The sequence below is a fragment of the Scomber japonicus genome, chromosome 3, assembly GCF_027409825.1.
Source record: "Scomber japonicus isolate fScoJap1 chromosome 3, fScoJap1.pri, whole genome shotgun sequence".
Lineage (NCBI taxonomy): Eukaryota > Metazoa > Chordata > Actinopteri > Scombriformes > Scombridae > Scomber > Scomber japonicus.
The window spans coordinates 10929667-10950382 of record NC_070580.1 but is presented as its reverse complement, the minus strand read 5'-3'; the positions used below and the strand labels follow the sequence as shown (position 1 = coordinate 10950382).

The 20716-nt window shown below is 43.7% G+C and overlaps 1 protein-coding gene across 2 annotated transcripts; it reads left to right on the top strand.

The window, feature by feature from the left end:
- Positions 1-10180: 10180 nt before the first annotated feature.
- Positions 10181-18830, top strand: gata2a (GATA binding protein 2a). 2 transcript variants are annotated; one of them, XM_053315755.1, is made up of 5 exons: positions 10181-10409; positions 11147-11719; positions 14395-14540; positions 16868-16951; positions 17636-18830. In XM_053315755.1, the coding sequence occupies exons 1-5, from the start codon at positions 10181-10183 to the stop codon at positions 17933-17935; spliced, it is 1332 nt and encodes a 443-aa protein (XP_053171730.1). In that variant the 3' UTR covers positions 17936-18830. The 2 variants fall into 2 exon arrangements, with proteins under 2 accessions (XP_053171730.1, XP_053171729.1); XM_053315754.1 differs by having other exon boundaries at positions 16826-16951.
- Positions 18831-20716: the final 1886 nt, after the last annotated feature.

The following is a 20716-nucleotide window of genomic DNA, read 5'->3' as shown; positions in this document are numbered from 1 at the left end:
GTCCCGGGGCCCTACGTCCTGTGCAGGTGGCAGGTGTGATCGGGGCCGGGTGCAGAAGCGTGAGGGCGAGGAAGAGGAGGACAATGAAGGCGTCTGTGGCCCCTTGTTGCAGCTGCAGGAGACGGGGAGGAGCGGGGCTGACAGATAAGACAAGTCAGACAGACAGAGGAAGGGGAGGACAGTGCAGGAGAGAGCGGAGATGGAGATGGGACTTCAAACAGAGGATTGGGCCCTGGGTGCAGAGAGACACATTCTTGTCTGGCATGGAGGAGGTGGGGAGGGCAAGAAAGATGGGCGGCACAGAAAAAAAAAAAGAGCGAGCATCAAAGTCCACTGTCGTGTTCCTCGCAGGCGGATGTTTACATCGTGCACACTTTTGCTCAAAGCCTCTGTGCTCTTCCTATATCTCTGTGCATATTGATGTCAACCTCCCTCTCTGTATGGATTTGTATCGATGAGACAGTAATCCTCTTCCCTTGCCGCCCTTGTGTGCAACTGTCCACAGCTCCCACTAAGACCCACTGATCTCTGCCACATGGCGCTCCATCAAAGCACCGATGGTCATGCCTCTCACGGCAAGTTTTGCCAAAAATCATGCCCGCGTGGCTCATGTATGTCCCTCAGTACAGAGGATAAGCAGCAGATGAAGGTCTAACGCTACTTAAGACTTTGTATCATCTTGTATCACATGAAGGGCAAGTGAAACAAAGCTGTTCTCTGTTAAAAAAAATAAAAAAAGAAGCACTTTTGTCTGAGCCCGCGCACACACACGCACAAACATTTCCTACTTTCTCTATCGGACCTGATTAGAGTGACAGGGGCACTTCCCATTGGCTGTGAGAGTGGCCCTCTCCTTCCCAGGGCAGCCAATTTCCCCTACTCCAGAGCTGATAGGAAACTTTGATTGTCCACTGAGCTCAGGAGAGACAAAGAGATTTTTCCTCTTCCAATCCACATATCGTTCCATCACATCTCAACCTACAATCTCTCTCCCCACTTGCTCTCTCCTCCTCTGCTATACCATCTGTACCCCTTGAATTTTCTTGCCTTATTTCCATGAAGCCATACTCGCTTTCTGTTGTGGGCTGCACATTGTGAGTCCATTAAACTGGCACTGACTGCTTTGATGGGCAGGAAGTTTCACTTCATGTGGTGACATCTGCATCCTGTGACCCAATCCTACCCTGTGTAAGCCTATATGATCTACTGTCTTGGCTTACCACTGTCCTCTTAATACCATTAATACTGTGAGCACGGACGGATGCTACAAAAATCATTTGCATACCGGTATGTTCTCGTCGGGTGTGAAGCAAACTGAAAGTGTGTGTGTGTGTGTGTGTGTGTGTGTGTGTGTGTGTCTGTGAGGCGTCTAAACATGTGGAGAGAGCCAACAGGAAACATCTCCCTCTCTCTCTCCACCCGATGCTGGCCTTCCCTGAGAACACACTTCCTGTCAGAGGCTCTAACTTCCTGTCCAGCCACCGGGAATCCCAGCTGGAACATTCCAGCTGTGCAATAGTGTCCCTGCCCTCTCAGGGCTGCTTGCTTATTACAATATTTTACTTGCTCAATCCTTTAGAGACATCCACGTACCTATATATATATATATATATATATATATATACTGTATATAGCATGCACATACAGAGGACCACTCTTATAGTGCTATTGCATCCTCTCCTCGCCAGGGGTCGCTACATAACAGCACATTTTCAGCGGGACATGACTGCGCCTCTCCTGCAGTGTGAAACACTCCGCCTCAGTGCTGGAGGATACAGGGCTCCTCTATCTGCTCATGAGCCTCTCATTTATATTACTAGTTTGCGCAGGAAGATGCGCACTGCTATTAGTCTAATGGCATTAAATGAAATGGCACATACATGTTTATGAATGTGGCTACACGCAGGGCCATATGGGTTGGAAAAAAGCAGGTTTGGTGACTTTGTGTATGACCTTTTCGAAAAGGGAGCTAATCCCGAGCTATAATAGACTCCGGGACCGATATGGAAAACTGCTGCACCGTTATCTCGGTTGTCTAGGAGACCATCAGAGCACCGGGGCCGGTGGAGATGCCACGGTATTAAAAAGGGGAGTGTGCGTTTGCGTGTGTGTGTGTGTGTGTGTATTGGAAAATGTTTTCCTTTTTTTGTCATAAGTGTCACTCATAAATACTGCATTATATCTCATGCTCGATTATGGACGTACAACCATTTTTTCCCCCTTGCCACGTTTGGCCCGCAGTGTTATGATTTTTTTTCTCCACTATGCTGAAATTATAAATTCAATTCTGAAGACATAGGAAAAGGTCAGTCATGAGAAAGGTGAATGAAGGTGCGGTTCGTTATTCGTTAAATTAAACTGCACTCGCCTGACATCAATTATAAAATTTAGTAGGTCTTCTATGTCCTAAATTATAGCAGACATGGACTGTTAACCAAATGCCACGGCAGGTTATTTAAGTGATAACACGGGCCTAATGTGAGGCCCGTTTTCTCTGGAGGAAAACAGGCCTACTGACCAGACAAAACCAAATCAGAGAAAACTAACGGTGCATGTTAAGCGGCTTAGCCTGTTGTGAAACTGAAGATAATGCTATAATGCTATGTTTCGATGTGTTTATTAGGAAGGAGTCGTTTTCACAAGTGCAATTATAGCTGGAAATTGAGCTTTCTATGTTATCTGTATTTTTATGCTTTTATCGAGAGACAACCTAGAAAAATATTATAATAATGTTTAAACATGTTAAAATCAACCGTGACAGTCTGGCTATAAAATGTATGACTGTATTGTCTTAGTTTGTAAAAAGTCAAATTTGGTTTTTACCACAGTGTACATACATTTTCAAAAGATGGCCTAAATTCAAACATGGTTACATCTATCCCAGGGCACGAGATGGGACTAATCAGAGAGATAGGCATCATATCACAGTGATGTATGTTTAATATAGCTTGTATTGATATGTAAAGTGTGTGTACCAATGGTCTGGCCAATAAACTCCCTCTAATGCCAAATAGAGCCTATATTGGCTGTCCGGCTGCAGCGCGTAAAACGTGTAAATATTTCTCATTCCCTGCGCCTATCTGTCTCTATCAACCTGCGGGATCTCCCCCCACCTCCACACCCCCCCACAAATGATGCATTAGATGCATTGAATGTATTTGTTGTGCAAGTTTGAAAAGGCGGCGATAATCTGGGAGAGGGAGATAAGGAACACCAATTTATTCAGCAGCACTTTGGACCCCGCTTCCAGCCTCGGTCGGTGCTGACACCCCCAGCAGTTTGCTGATAACGATTAGGCCATTTATTATCTTCACAGAGAACAAAGATTGCGTGGTGCCGATGAAATATTACCCCTGGTAATAATCAGAAGAAGAAGGGCCCTGGCATCTAATGCAGTGTGCATATAATATCATGCCTGACGAAAACAGTGCACATACACAAACACACAGAGTCTCGTGCAGAACATGCAAAGATCTGATTGACAAAACAACTGCAAGGAGCCACAAATAGAACATTAAGCTACACTGGTGTGAATTTGATTTATTGATAGATTTATTGATAGATTGCCAATAGGTGTATTTTGTATAGCAAAAAAACGAATGATATTAGCCTAAATGTGGTGGTTGTCATTTCATGGAGTAATTAGGTATTCCCTGACAATGCCTTAAATAAAATTGTTAATGTAAAATTTGTATCAGATTTTAAAAAAAAGAAAAGAAAAGAAAATTTAACCTTCTGCTTATTTCCTGCTGCTGTGGTGTGAAAAAAAACTCGTCATATTTTTCTTAACTAATTAGAACCATCTTAACTCCTCATTTTAAAAGAAAGCATTCATGCTAACTTAAATCTTTTGTTTGCTTAGCTTAGACTCTTATATTAATAGTTGGTATAGACTATAGGTTGTAACTGTAATATGTCATACAAGTAGACCAACAACTGGCCATTATTAGTCTGAGTTTTGATGATTAATAATAATCAAAAGTCACACTGATAATGCTGTTTTTCTGACAAATACATTTTCTTTCATAGTCACAATAATAACGTCAAGAAAGGGATTTTTTTTTGAGTATCAATTTAATCTCCAAGGCCCCTTGTATAAACTTTATGAGTCAGAATATTTTGCGCAATCATACTTCACTTGGTTATTCGTTATGCATGCTGGACAAAGTTAGTGTGCGTTTCCTTGAACGTTCATACTTGTGAACTCTTAGATCTGCTCTGGTGATTTTAAATATTGAAACAAACGTAATTAATTCAGTCAGAGCTCACGTTTCTTTTCTCTTCTCCTTTCTTTCCCCTTCAGCTTTTCATTCTCTTCTTTTTGTGTGCGTGTGCACTCTGGGGAGCACGAGCCCCGAGTTGCAGAGGTCCTCGCGCCCCTTGCACCTGCCTGGCTCCAGCGACGCGCACGAGCCCAGGTCGCGTGCAGGAGATTTGAGGGGCTTTGCATGTTTTACAAAGTTGTTGTTACTGTGTGGGATATAAAACACAAAAACAGGGAGGGAGGGAACCGTATTTTTCTTCTTTAACACGTTGAACGCAGTGGGCGGGGGAGGACCAGGGGGGGTGAGAGTCATGAAGCATAATCTCAGTAAGTCAATTAGTACAGAGGCTGTCACTTTTTTTTAAACAAGCAAAACTATAGACAAATAAATGAAGACATTACATGAAAACAAAATCAAATATTATGAAGAAGAAGTGTAGTTTATATGAAACAGCTACGCCTTTAGGGACCTGCACAGGAATGAACAAATGTCAAATAGGCCTACATTTACACTCCAAGTTCAAATATAAGTTTTCTGTTGGCACGCTGCAAAAGTTGGTCATTTACAGCATATTCCCAAAACTGTTCATAATGATTGTGCAGGTTATTATCTTGCACCTCGGATGAGAGGGGACCAGGGGCCTCCTTTGGCCCTTGAACGACTACAGGGAGTCCTCAGCAAGAAGAGCAATTATTTAATTTCTGTATTAATGTACTGTGAGGAATGAAAGGTGTGCGTAAAAATGCGTCTAGTGTGTATTTTTGTATTAAATAACAGCAAGAAAAGGCTGCCAGAAGAGGTTCCCATATCAGCATTTTAAAAAAGGGGTTTATTGTAGCAGACCTGGGGGACGTTCAGATAAAATACTGGGCACCTCTGGGGCAAGTTAAACTCTATTGATCACCTCTCGGGAACAGGTATTGCTGCCAGTTTCTGTCTATTTAACTGGGACCCGGAAGACAGGCTGCTGGCTGACGTGCCGTTACGTTGCTGGCTGCAGCTTCTCATATGGCCACAGAAGTTTTTTGCTCATATTCAGAGAGGGGTTTGGATACAGCGAGAGACTGAACGCAGACAGACACCGCGATCACACAGAGAGCTGCGATTATAGGCCACCGCTTGTTCCTTTTTTTGTTTGTCTCGACAGCATCTTTCAAAACAGCCCAGACCGTCTTGGACACCTTTTTCTTTCCGCGTCGCTCGGGTATTTTGCCTTGTTATTATATAGGGAGAGACGCCGGAGCTGCAGAGAATCAGATGGAGTCACTTTCTCTGGATTGACTCAGAGAGCGCAGACACTTCTCACATAAGACTGGAGCAGGTAAGTCAATCGTTGGGGTTTTTTTTTTTTTTTAGACTATCTGCTATTTAAAAATCTGTTTTGAGGAACAGTTTTTTCACGTTTAAAAATGTAAAATAAGAAGTCCAAAAGCTATTGGTAGGCTACATCCATAATTATGGTTAAGAAAGATATGTACAGACCCATGTATGAACAGCTTCTCATCGATTTATAATATTATTATTATAACAAAAAACAAGAAGGATATTTTCCTGCAGTATTATAGTCTATATTGCTGTTAAGGGTGTAGTATGATTTTACACGGTTAATAATTTATAGTTTATATTTAGCTCCCTACATATGCATGTCTTAGTTTGTTACGGCTGTTCGGGTAATTATGTGTAAACCTCCATAACATCTGAAAAGCGGTAAAAATGACTTTAAGTGTAACAATCCTCAGTCTGAATGTAACATAAAATATGGTATTCTGCTGTGCTACTTTCATTCCATTCAGAGGCAACATAGTCTGCTTTTCTTTTTTTTCTTTTTTTAAAAAATCTTTTTAGATCTAAACATATTATTTTTTATAATTAAGTGAACAATTAAAATGTGCCAAAATGTAACAATGAAAGCACATAAACAAATCGCTCAGTGCATATGACATTTCGAAGATTTCACACTGGTCACGTAAAAATACAACCGACAATCAATTTTAATAGTGTGTGTTGCCGTGGGCAAGGTGTTCCACTCCTAGGATGAAGAAGAAGAAGAAGAAGAAAAAAAAACACACCTCTCGATCACGAAATGGATTAGTGTATCATCAGCGTGATATTAGTGACGACAAAGTATTCAATTGTCACGCTTTTAAATGCATAATGACTTGAGCAATCCTCTTTCATCGGCAAGAAAGAGCAATCACATCCCTACAATGGTGGAGCAGAGACAGACAGGGGAGGGCTGGGGGTCTCCACAGGCATGCAGGAGTGAATACATGGCACCTTTTTTTTTTTCTCCACAAACCTCTCTCTCTTACCTGAGCTGTTGTCTGCATTCTGTTTTCTGGACAGTGTGTGCATGCATTAAATAACATGAATACTGTGAAGCTCTCTCTCTCTCTCTCTCTCTCTCTCTCTCCCTCTCTCTCTCTGTGTATATCAGTATCAGACTGTGTGAGCCTTGAATTAACTCCTATAATTCAGTTTTTAAAAAATGAATGAATGACTGACTGACTGAATTAATGGATGAATGAACACATCTCCAAACTGCTGTTAATGAGCTGTTGCTGCATCTCTGACACATTATCAAACCGTTTTTATGCAGAACTATTACAGCATTGTACCGTAGAGAACTTTTCCTAAAATGTTCTGTATTTCTAAGCAACCTCAGAAATATCTTTTGAGTATATACTCTTTTGTTAGGTGTGCAGTTTGTGCGTTATTTTCTGCCCTATTCTGAAATGTTATTATTCGGAGCTCAAACTGCTTAAATAGGAGTGAGTGCTGCTCTCATAGCATCATCCAGGCCCCTCTCTCAGCCGATATATGGTCTTGTGTCTGGGTGCTTGTGGCTATAAAGCCCCTCAGTGCCCTGGCTCTATCTAATTAGCCGTGAGTAAAGGGGACAATAATGCTTCAGCTGGTTTGTGTCATTCTCTTCTCTCTCTGGCTCTGCTTATCTTCACAAGACCCACTGTGGCTCTTCACACTCCCCCTCACCTCCCCCAAGCAAACACATATACACACACACACACACATAGAAAGTCAAGTACACACACACGCACACACACACACACACACACACACCTCCACTCTGGATAATGATGGATGACCATGCCCAATGGGAACAAACAGGTAGATAAAGCCAATCTCATTTAATAACAGCATGGATCGGAATGATAATCTTGTTGTTCATTAGCCACTGTGGCTGCACAGCGATACAGTTGTTGCACACAGTTCTCACCCCGTGCAGGAGGTGTTGTGAGAGGGATAGTGTTCTCTAGTCTAGGATAGCATCCTTGTGTGAAACAATACTGCTGTGTCCTTGAGAAAAGACAGAGGGAGAGCAACACTCTCCCTCGCCTCCGCCTCCACCACCACCACCACCACCACCACCACCACCCTATCCTCTTCACTAACCCTCACCCTCTCCCATCTTTTGTTCCAGCACAGATACAAATGGGATTAATGAAGGTATAAATTACAGAGGGCTAAATCCTGCTGAGTAATCCATTTGGCAAACATGCAAACAACAATGGGCATGCTGCAGCAGCTAGTCTGAGCCTGACCCACTCTCTAAGGCCTTGTAGTTAGCACAGCCAGAATGCATCGCATGCAGGCACACATGCTGACCACTGCAGGCTACACTGACACGTTTTAACAGTGCACAGTGGGGAAAAAAAGAAGAAGTGCTTTCACTACTGTCCAGATCAGGAGAATTGCTGCTCATCCAGTCAAACAGAGGGAATCGTTGTTGCTTCATGTGTGGTAGCAATCTGCAACATAGAAAAGCTTCTTTTCACTGTAGGTACACACACAGTGTATTGCTGATGTGCATTATAATACAATATTTTTGAAGTTACAATAAATAACCATATTAAGATTTTTTAAAAAAGTCTCTCTCCACCTGCCACTGTGCTGTGTCTTTTCAGTGGAATGTCAGTTATTCAGGTAGTCAGCCCTCTGCTGCCCCACATGCACTAATTTGTTGATTTTAGGAGTTGACAAGCTCAAAGGGCTGAGCTCATCAACTCACTGCCCCTGGTAACATGCCAGTGATTTACTGACTGATGACTGACACACACACACACACACACACACACACACACACACACACAGCAGGTATAGTATCAGATGAGAGCATGATTGTTGCCCTGATGAGGTGCATCATGTCATCAGAGTTATGATATGAGGGGTCTTTTACCTGGAGAATTTGTAAAGGTTTCAGAAGCTTCACACAAACTCCGACCACCACCCCTGATTCTGTGACGTAAGGTCCCGGCGTCGGCGTGGCGACCAGTCTAGGCTCTGAGCACCCTCCAATTATTCCCCGTCAATCACACACACACACACACACACACACACACACAGGCCATTATCTTTGTGGACATAAGCGCGTTTTACGCACGCATTGCGGTCAATTCTACTATTAAATAGGATACAATATAATAATAAAAAAAACAAAACCTTTATCTTTTGATCCACTATCAAAATGTACATATTAAGTGTAACAATAATAGCAAAACAATATGCTTCAGTTTACTTGGTTTGATTTAAGTGTTATTGTGACTCCTGAATGAGGGCATTAAGAGACACTTTGTTGGACACCAACCGGTTTTCATATAGGTAAGGCCCTGCGCCCATCCCTGGTGCCACCAAGAGAGAAAGAGGCGCCATTAGTATGCAAACTGTGTTTGATGGCCCTGTCCCCGAGACAAACCCTCTGTTTTCACAAGAGGAATGCCTTGGTACTAATTAAAGACAATTAGGCGCTCCCAACAATGGGGCCAATTTCTGGGTCATAAATCGACTCCTCCTCTGTTGGTTTTAGAGGTGCTGAAAACACTGTTTATTTACATAACAGCAGTAGGTATGCGAAAAACAACACTTACAATTATAGGTGGGATTGAAAGGCTCAATCACCAACTTAAATCGTTACAAGAAAAAAACATGTAGGTGCAAGATTTACATTTCTTTTATTGCTAAAATAAAATTCTCATGACTATTTTTAAGATGGGCTCATACAGGTGACGATGGCTTAAATGTGACAGCATTTTAAATAATATTAATCATATCAATAATAAGCCATACGTTATACAAATGAATTTCTCTCCGTGTTAAATGTCTGTCTTTAGGCTTATAACCGCTAAAAAACAGATTACCAAGGGCCGATAGCTCATTCAGTGTGATCTTCATGAGAGAGAGACCCCGGAGAAAATTACACTGCTGATTGATAAGTCTTTTAGTTTTTTCGGTGCAGGGAAATGGAAATTGAAAGAAGGAGAGCAGGGATGCGGCGAGCCAATTGTGGCAGGGCTGGTCGTGATAGGCTGAGACCGATGCCCCGCCCACTGTGGCTTGATATGGGAATTTACTGGCGCCAGCCGCATCAGTCTGCGCCACATCTCATTAATGAGCCCGAGCACTGCACGGATCAGGAGGTTTACACATCCAAGCTGTATTTGCCGTCAGCTGATCGAAATTGCAACAGGTATCCAGAGGAAACATTTGTATTTTTTTTCCTTTATGCGGAGTCGGGATGCATTGACTGCTGTGCATTACTTTGTTTTCGAGCTGTAATATAGGACCCTGAAGTGTGCCAAGTTTATTTCACCCATCTATGATTAGATAAACATATATAAGGATGCTTCTTCTGTGCATGGGAGGAGAGGTGGAGAGGTGGAGCGGACACAATGTTTTCATATGAATTAACATTTTGTTTTCGTCTCTTTGCAGGTGAGAAAGGAGGAGACTGGGTTATTTAAGGATTCTATTTCTGAAGTAAATAAACACAGCCGAGACTTTCGCAGCTCAGGAACCATATTGTAAGGAGGATTTAACTGCCACTTGGAGGTAAACATAGCCTAAAAGTAGCGCGACACAGAAAGGCATTAAGAGAAAAGGAGACGGCCAGCTCAGTCATGGAGGTCGCAGCGGCCGACCAGTCTCGGTGGATGGCGCACCATCACGCAGTGCTGAACGGCCAGCACCCGGACTCTCACCACCACAGTCTGAGCCACAACTACATGGAGCCCATGGCGCCTTTACTGCCCCAGGACGAAGTTGACATGTTTCTGAACCACTTGGACTCTCAAGGGAACCCCTACTACACCAATTCCCGGGCAAGGGTCACCTACAGCCAAGCACACGGTAAGATGCGCATAACTTAGATACATGAATTTAAAATCTTTTTCTCTTATGGGAATAAAAAAAAAAATCTCCACATTTTATAAAGGTGCTATTGTTTGTGGAAGAGGCCTATTCATTACATTTTGTGCAAAAGTATTTTACAAGTTAACAATTTATGCAATGTGCAGTAAAATACTTCAACAGTCCTCCTTGACATTTCTGGGCCGACTCAGCGACATAAAAGGAATTTCTAGCAAATGACAGCGAGAGGAAAGGGAAATAGTCAGTTCCTATGTCATTTAACCCCTCTCTGTTGGGGCAGGAGTTTCTGGAGGGAGAGAGAGAGGCACTTCCCGGATATAAAATAAAAACCGCAAATTTACCAATAACAATCTTTAGTCCGGAGAGCTGCAGCTGATGAAAAGATACTGCCCTGGCGAGTAGCTATGCTTTTCCAGTTTCGTGAAGCCACTAGGCCTTTTGCCATTTTAAATAGGCGGACAGTCTGAGGCTACTCCTTTCTGTCCAGGATAATTAAGCAAATGTGAGGAAAAATCTGTTATTTTAAATTAACTATTTTATCAACATCTGGAACTGGGGAACTAAATGTCGGATTTGTGTCATTCAGAGGATTTAACAGGTAAGATTTGTTTGTGACTTGTGTTGTAAACTCATGGGAAGACAGCTGTGTTGAGGGGATCTGAGAGGGATTCAAAATTGTGGAAAAAAAAAATTAAATAGGTTCTTTTGAATTTCAGCTCGCCTCACTGGGAACCAGGTTTGCCGACCACACCTCATCCACAGCCCCGGTATTCCCTGGCTGGATCCCGGGAAAGCAGCACTGTCCGCTGCCCACCACCATAACGCATGGGCGGTCAGCCACTTCAGCAAACCCGGCCTGCACCCCACCGGCTCCGGCTACCCCTGCAGCAGCAGCACCGGCACAGCCCCGGTGTCGTCGCTTACTCCGGCGTCCCACTCCAGCCCGCACCTCTACAGTTTCCCCCCTACCCCTCCGAAAGACGTGTCTCCGGACCCCGGCCCTACCTCTCCGACCTCCACCTCGACCAGGATGGACGAGAAGGAGTCGATCAAGTACCAAGTGCAGCTGACGGACGGCATGAAAATGGAAAGCTGTAGTCCACTCCGCAGCGGCCTGGCCTCGATGAACAGCCAGGGCCAGACGCATCACCCCATCCCCACCTACCCAGCTTACCCTCTGCATACACCCCACGAATACAGCGGCAGCCTCTTCCACCCCGGCAGCCTGCTCGGCGGGTCCTCATCCAGCTTTACGCCGAAATGCAAAAGCAAAGCCAGGTCGAGCTCAGGTGAGTTTCATGTGTGAATGAATTTCTCTCCCTCACATCAGATGGCACATTAAAGTGATAGGGCCTAACGAAATAGTTTGACTTTGCTGAGCGGTGAAGCGCTGCACTACAGTTTACCAAACACATCATCAATAAATACTTGTTTCATTTGTCACCATTTAATATTGTTATTTTAACTTAATATTGTTACAATTGATAGAAAAAGTGATGTTATGGTGACAAAGCAATATCATGCGAGAATGTACATAAAAGTTCGTTTTACTTTTTTATTTTTTTTATATTTGAGTTTGTTGTAGCTCTTAATGCTGATGCCACCTTTTGAAAGCACAACTAGTGGGCAAATTGAAAAAGTGACAACTTTCATATCGGACGCTTCTCTCTTCTCTAAAACCTGCCCGTTTGTTTTATCTTATCGTCCAATCTCACTTTTGGTTGTTCACTTTAAAGAAGAATCAACCTTATATGAAACTCGACTATTCAGGTTTTGGTATAGGCTATAGGAGAGATTTGAATGATTAGGATCAGGCTGACTTAAACAAATTAATTATTCAGTGAGATATACAGGCTGTGTTTTGTTGATCCGGCCACGCAGTTATTATGCTGACAACGAATGAAAGTGATGCATCTTTCACTAGAAAATATACTCCAGCTCTCATTGTGACTGGTTTCCATAACGTCATGGCCAGAAAGTCAAATACCTTCTTCTTCGTGCCATAGCCTTGTTTTCTTTCAAATGTGGCCTTTATTGCACTTAAAAAATGAAGGAGTCACGACGCCCTGGCTCCTGCCATATCCTGTATACCTCCAAGGGAACAAATCACGACCCTCCACCCCGCCCACCGCTCTCCCCAGTACTAACAAAGCACAGGCGACACAGCCCTGCTGTTTGTGTTTTTAAGCATGGCCTTGGCCCAGTGCACTGACATGAAGTGAAGGCAACCAAGTCCACAGTAGATCTGCTTCTCTCTCTAGATGAGAGTGTATTCAATAACACTGTTGTGTTTATGCATCCACTCTCTTGGAGAGCAGTAATGTTGAGTAATCCTGATTAAAAATGCACATAATTGGTTTTCCTTTTTACTCAGAATTCTCAGAGTCAGTGAAATTGTTTATAATAAAGCGCAGCCTATTATCTGACTGTCTGGACAAGCACCTGATTCAATATAGTGTTATATTAAGGGAAATAAGTGCAGACATTTGAAAAACAACTCAGTCTGGATAATGGGACTGTAATTTCCCCACATTGTTCCAGCTGCTGTACTTTGAATTAATGGACAAACGTGACAACAAGCAGAAATGTTAACAAGCTGCTCCTAAATGTAGTTGTGCAATTATCAACATTGTCATCCGTTGCTTCTTAATCCACCTGGGGGAACGCTCGCCGGTTGATAATCTGACTGAATGTGAGCTTTTGTAGCAGAGAAATGTTATACTGTGACATTTAAAAGAAGCTGGCCAGACTGTGCCTGAATCAGTAACACAAACATATCAGCTACAGCATTAAAAAGACTCTTATCTATCAAAGTCGATGTCCAGTGCCAGTAATGGTGATTGATTGTTGTACAAAATGCCACAATGACATTTCAGCTGTCAGCACATATACCTTACAGTCATGTGGCTTCCTGTTAAAACCAGAACTCCTCCAGTCTACCCTAACTTTTCACATAAAGCTTTCATCTCACTTTTTTTTTTTTTTTTTTTTTTAATTTCTTATTGCAACACTTAACATTGCATAATACTTCAGTCATTGCTGATGAATATTTAAAGTGTTAATGAGTCTGTTTTAATGTGGTTGTCGGACTTGTGAAACACTTAAGAGAAAGAGAAGAGAGGTACAAAGAAAGAAAAAAAAAAGCGCTTAGGTGCATTTCAAAAGGAACATAGCTTTTTACTCAGGTCAGACTCCATTGTAGAGCAAGGGTGGGACTTTGGGTGTCGCTGGCATTATATCAGGAATAATGAGATGATGCTCTAGGGAGAGAGGGATACTTGAATTAAATGAATCGGTCGGTTTAGCAACAGGTTGTTTGAAGTCAGTCAAACCTGTATGGGAGAGAAAGAGAGTGGGTGGGAATAAGTAAAAAAAAGCAGGGGGGGGGGGGGGTTTACACAGAAGAGCCCAGGTATGCACGTAAAGTCTACCCTAGATACTGTACTAAATATCTGACAGTTAATAATACAGACTTCAACTAAATAATGCTGCATTTAAAGTCATTTCTATATTAATTGCAGTCAACTGGCAGGGAAGCTTTTCATCAAAGACAGCAACCCTGTCCGGGCACATTTAATACCACCACCGCACACTTATATTTCCCCTCATGGGTGCCCACTGAGCTGCTAAATAATGTAGTCCTAATTTGATGGTGAGTCTCATTCTTCTTGTTGGACACCTCTGGACATGTTCTGGCTGTCTCTGGCCTCCCCACTCTGGATCGGTTTACATAGAGGTGTCTGTGTCCATGACAGCCATGCATACTTGGTACACCTGCGCTCTCATATGGGCAGACAGATTTTGACTTCATATTACAGGGCCATCCGGGGCCGCTCGTGTCGCTCGGCTCTGTGTAGTTGCCTGACTGAACTGGACAGCTGCTATATGGTGCACTTATGACTGAGAGTGAACTTTTTAATTATATAAATTTTTTTCTTGTTTCCTTCTCTTGAATTATATGCAGAGGGCCGTGAATGTGTAAACTGCGGTGCCACCTCCACCCCTCTGTGGCGACGGGACGGTACCGGCCACTACCTGTGCAACGCCTGTGGACTGTACCATAAAATGAACGGCCAGAACCGACCACTTATCAAGCCCAAACGTCGACTGGTGAGTCCTGCTTCTCTCCCCACATCTCTTTACTCTGAGAGAAGGCACCCAAATATGAGCACAAAGCAGATGCCGGCAGCACAATTCCAGGAAAGTTATATTTTCCCTATGATCTTCCTGGAATTGTTTGTCCCTCTCACCCCCCGATGATCCGCCTTCATGGCCTGTTACAATACTGCTACTATTGCCATTGTTCCTGCTATCATTATTGCTGGTACTTCTGATACTGTTACTGATACCAATGCCCATGCTGCTTTAGTTAACACCATGCTTGAGTAAATGAAAAGCAGCATGGACACATAACATTGTTGTTGCTGATGTATCACTGCTCCAGAGCTGCAGACACTTCTACCATTAACCCCACTGAGGCTGGACATATTTCTATGTTCCCACATTTGATCTACTTCATGGATTATGAAGCAATTTATAAAACTGTATATTTAGATTCATTTTAAAATCACAAACAAGAGTACACAAATTATTTTTTATCGTCTTTTATTATTTTTTATTATTATTATTGTTCTTGTTCAGTAACTCATGAACCCTTTATTGTTCAGAACAATAAGAGTGATTTATTCTTTCATATTGAAGTGGCTGCTTTATGGACATATTGTTGTGAAGTTTTAGAAAATAGCTACAAACAACTGTATACAAATAAAAACTATTTTCTCTGTCATTTAATAATGAGGATCAATGGGTTATGTGCTCTGTAGAAATTAAGATAACCACTCCATTGTGCCCCTAACTTAATAAGTGTAAGTAACTTAAATAAATTAACAGCAACGTCATCAATAATAATGATGATAATGATAATAATAATCGCCGATTAATTACTGTTTTTAAAATTATATAATCGAAAGTTTCACTGCTGCTATAATCTCTTTACAGCAATAAAAAAAAGAGGTCTGGACTTTTTCATGTGCCCAGCCTAATTATGATTGCAGAGGCTGTAGCCTGGGTCTAATGGTCTTCATTAACATTAGCTGGTAATTTGACTTGCCAATAAATTGGCCGTTATCAGGCGATCCGCAGAGATATTCTCTGATGGGTTTTTTAAAACGCCAAACCTAATTTTTTTTAATCATATTTTTCTCGTGTTGTTCCTTAACCACATCCACGCCGTCCCTCCTCGTGAAAAGTCCATTGCATTTTCCACTGGCTCGGCCCATGTGGCTGTAGCTTTTGCATTTTCAGCTCAAGTGTTTTTCAGAGTTGTGTTCAAAGGGGCATCCAGTTGTTTCCTATCCGGATATCTGCCCGGCCAGATAAGGAAGTCAGGCTCCCGGCTGTTTCCGCCTTCAACCAGCGCGCTGCATTCTCTATGGCCAGCCTGACATACACTGTAAAGAGATTATCACAACACTGTAGGAGCCGCTTATGTGTGAAGAGACAGACCGTGAGGGGCGGGGATTGGAAAATAAATGGATTTATGTTACTCTCTTGTTTGTCATTCTCGGTGGCCAGTGGCACACTCTTAACGCGCAGCGGCTTTTACTATAAAACGCTGCCTTTATTTGAGGTTATTTTGCATAAAAAAATGAACAGGTCGCTAGCAACGAGTCCACCTGAAATTAATTAAAAGAAAACCCTGAATGCAGTTCGCAAAGCAAAGAGCCGGAGGGTTCTTGCATGTAAAGCTAATGTTTCTTATTAAGTGTGAAGAATTGATCCGTAATGGACGCAGGAGCGCACAGCCAGGCAGGACACCGGGTCTTACACGACTTGTAGCTCAGTTTCCTTGGATCAGGATAAATAGAGGGTTTATACAAGGCTCGCATTATAACATGTCAATATACCAGCATAGCCTACTTATTTTTTTAATTCATTAAATATGATCCTTCCTAGCAGGCGTGTACACAAATAGGCATTCCGCAGAAAAATGTCTCCATATCTTATTGCACAAATTAGAAAATTCGATCATGGTTGCAGCGGTCTGCATACATGCAATTGATTTAATAGAAGAGTTAAGTGATTTTTCCAGTCTGAGTGTCGCTCCTTTTGATGCTTTTCTGCACATGCCTCTGCGTTCAAAGTTGAAACCTCACAAAAATCCACGTGCCGCCGTTTAATTGAAGAAAAACTTTCTGTCCCTTATTGATTTTGCGCTGAGGCAGAAATCACACATTAACCGCATGCAGTGTGGTTCTGATAACAGATGATCATGATAAGCTATAAGTGTCTAAACAACACCACTGTTTTTATGTCCACTTCAGCGTCCGTGCTGACCTCTCGCCAACAAGTGAATGTGTCATTATTCCTGATGTGTTTCTCTCTGTCTCCTTCAGTCCGCCGCAAGACGGGCAGGCACCTGCTGTGCAAACTGCCAGACCACCACCACCACCCTGTGGAGGCGCAACGGGAACGGGGACCCGGTGTGTAACGCCTGCGGCCTTTACTTTAAACTGCACAATGTAAGTAACCTTGAAAAAAACATACCAGAAACACAAACGCTGCATTTGAAGTGTAAGATTTTGGGAGGGGTGGGGTGATATGGGAGGTGGGGGGTGCTGGTCGTTAACTGGTCAAGTGGGCGGACAGCTCGTATCGATTTAGGAGCAGAGGAGCTGTGGGAGTGTGGAGGCAAAGCCTGCTCACCCTGTCGAGCAGAACCCACCGGTCCTCTTTTTTATTAATCCATCGTTGTTTCAATGGGGGGCGTTACTCCCCGGAGAGGCTGCAGGGTGGGACTGTCATTCAGTGTAACTGCGTCGGTTACACTGATGGGGATTTGTCTGAGGCTGCTCCTTTCAGCTCCAGCCAGGCCCTCATCCCCATGTATTCATATTGACCAGGACGGACTGTTTGGTTTTAAATGAGACAAAAGCTAAAAGACGCCCCTGACTGGCCTTATAATGCAGCTATATATGCAAAACAGCTGCTCATTATTTATAGCATTTATTTCACACTGCCGTCATTCATATTGGACTGCCATGAAAGAAATGCATGTAAATCCTAATTGGCAATGCAATATGTGACATATTCCTGATGCCATTTGAAATAATGAGCTGGAACTAACAGCAAAATAAACCTTAAGTATAATAATGTTGAATTCACTCTGTCAGTGCGGCTTTGAGCTAATGTGCTGTTTTCCACAGGTCAACAGACCCCTGACTATGAAGAAAGAAGGCATCCAGACACGCAACCGCAAGATGTCCAGCAAGTCCAAGAGGAACAAACGAGTAGGGGACGGTTTTGACGAGCTATCCAAGTGCATGCAGGACAAGGCCTCTCCGTTTGGTGGTGCACCCGGCCTCACAAGCCACATGACCCACATGGGTCACCTGCCCCACTTCAGCCACTCGGGACACATGCTGCCTACTCCCACGCCCATTCATCCTTCATTTGGTCACCCCCACCACTCCAATCGCTCGCCGGTCTGGGCCGAGCCTCACTGAGGCTCCTCAAGAACTCCTTCTCAGCCTGTAGGAGCCACCACATTGCCATTAACACTAAATGGCCTCCACATCACGCTGAAAGCTGAGCAGACTTGTTGCGTCATGTACAGTGGTTGGAGGGGAGGGACTTTCAGTTGGACTTAATGACTGAAGGTCGTGTGTCGCCTGACCTCACTGATGGGACGCTTGCAGAGAGCAGGACTTTAGCAGACTCTGTGAAGACCTAATGTGACGAGGGCTTTGCGTGTGACTCCCCCAGGGTGACTGAGGCTTGCAGGAATGGAGTGAATGGAGACGCTTGTCATTCTTTTTGCTTATTTTTACTAAGTCACTTTGGTACCCACCTCTTCTTGACCCTGTAAGAGGAGACTCACGAGAGGTCTTAAAAAGAACCGCTGTTTTCACCTCATCTCATTATATACTGAGATCCGTGCACCCTGTCCATCCCCCGGCTGTCGTCAGTAACTGATGTGGACAGACAGACTCTTCAGTGCTGGAAGTGTAAAGACTGGCTGAACACAGACAGCTACAGCACCCGTACACCTCTGTTACGAACCAGTCCAATGCAGACTATAGTACCCGCAAACCAGTGCTCTCCTCACATGCTGGATTGTACACCACCACAATGCTCACCTGTTTTTAATAATGGACTTTTATGAAAAAAAGACACAGTAAATAGAGTGTTTATAAATGCTTAATTGCTATTATTGTTGTTATATTTGATGTTATAATTATTGCTACAATAATTTATTTTCACTCTTAAAGCTTTCGTCAAGGACACATGGAAACTGTTATGATTTTAATTTCGTGGTTATTACGTAAAGAAAAACACTGACCTATCTTAGATGAAAAGTCCCTGAGCTGTATGTTTTTATCATTTTTTCCATCTCCCAAAAGTAAAGGAAATAAAGTTTAATACTGAAGTAAAATCTGTCGCTGCCTCCTCAGTTTGCTCTGTCTCGACCACTCCTGTGTAAACACACACACACACACACACACACACACAAACAGCATCAGGCTCGAGTCTCCTTCTAATGAAGAATGCTTGATTATTAAAATCATAAGTGATATCAGATGTATCAAGGGAAGCTCTGTGATCCCTAAAGCGTGGAAATGCTTTGGTCAGGCTCCTCCTCTATCTGTGATGGCGCGTTGTTAAGAGAAGGCCTCTTTGTGGAGCTGAGGCCCCAGGCTGGACCATTGTACCCAGACATCAGGCTCCAGCGAAGGGCTCCAGAGTCACACACAGTCATACATATGCACATACCCACATGCTCACACACACACACACACACACACACACACACACACACACACACACACACACACACACACAAACACATACACACACACACACACACACACACACACACACACACACACACACACACACACACACACACACACACACACACATGCACACACACTTGAAAAATAACAAACACAAACCCTAAATCACACTCTTGTTTAACTAAATAGCCCATGCAAGATCTCTTATTTTAATATCTAAAAGTGAAAAAAATGTTCATGGAAACATTTGTGATGAATTCTGAGTTGTGAGTGCAGTTCGGTGGGAGCCGTTCTCACTCCCACTGTCTGTCGGAGTGGCCCTCTCTCTTGGCCGCAGTGATTGGAGTGAGAGGAAGGACAGCAGGTCTTTAGTGGGAGAGAGAAGAGGAAGGAAAGGCAATCAGGCGACCTGAGCAAACACGTGGGGGTCTGCTCAGACCCCTTCACACACAGATGTGCACGCAGCTGAGGCTGCCAGGAAGCAGGCGTCGACTCTGTTTCTCCCCCATCTCGTCCTCCCTTTCTTTCTTTTTCTTTGTTTTGTTTATCTTTTTTCACTCTCCCTCACTCTGTTCTCTCAATTGTTCTATTTGTCTTTTATTCTCCTCTACTCTCTCTCTTTCTCTCTCTTCTTCTCCTCATGTTGGCCATTGTTCACCCCCCTCCCATTTAGAAGATTACAGTAAAATAACGGGCCGAAGAAACTTTGAACAGAGCCAGCCACTAATGAGTCTGCTCGATTAGGGTCAATTTGAGGTCATCATCACTGAGTTCTGCATGCCCTCACACACCCATAGCACAAACCATCCGATTAAAAAGTCCAGGCTAAAAGTGGACTACTAACCCCCGCCCCCCCGCACCCACACTGAACCCTCCACCCTGCTCACATCTGTGGGACTGCTGTGGTGGTTGATCTCCTGGGGTTTCCCCGAGGCTTGCTCATATAGGTGCTGTTTTGTTATCCAGTGTGGCTGAAGCACACTGTTGTCAGCTCATGCTACATCAGCACCTACAACACTGACTGGCTGTACGCACATGGATACAGGACTGGACTCTGTCTTTTTTTATTTTTTTTAAAGCGGGGGTGGGATCCCCCCTCATCCACTTGCTGAACACCAGTGAAAATGTTATGCTCGACTGCCAATAAGCAGTCTAGCCATCTGTGTGTAGCGCAGTGCTGTGGGTGCTGGGCCGTGTACAAGCCACGGTTCCAGCGGGCTGTGCGCTGCAGTGGCCAGCGAGCCTGCTCGGCCGGGCTTGGCCGGACTCCCGGAGCCTAAGAGGGGGAGACCGAGAGAGCCAGCACTCTTCAATGAGGCCCTCCAGAGGGAAGGAGCAGCCCTCCCAAAAATAATACAGCAGTCTGCCAGGCCAGTGACTCCCAGAGCTGCCCTCTCCTCAACACACACATCCACACACTCACGCAGACATGAACAGGCATGTGTGCATACGTGCCGACGAGGGCTGTGTGTGTGTGACAAAGCTTCTCAT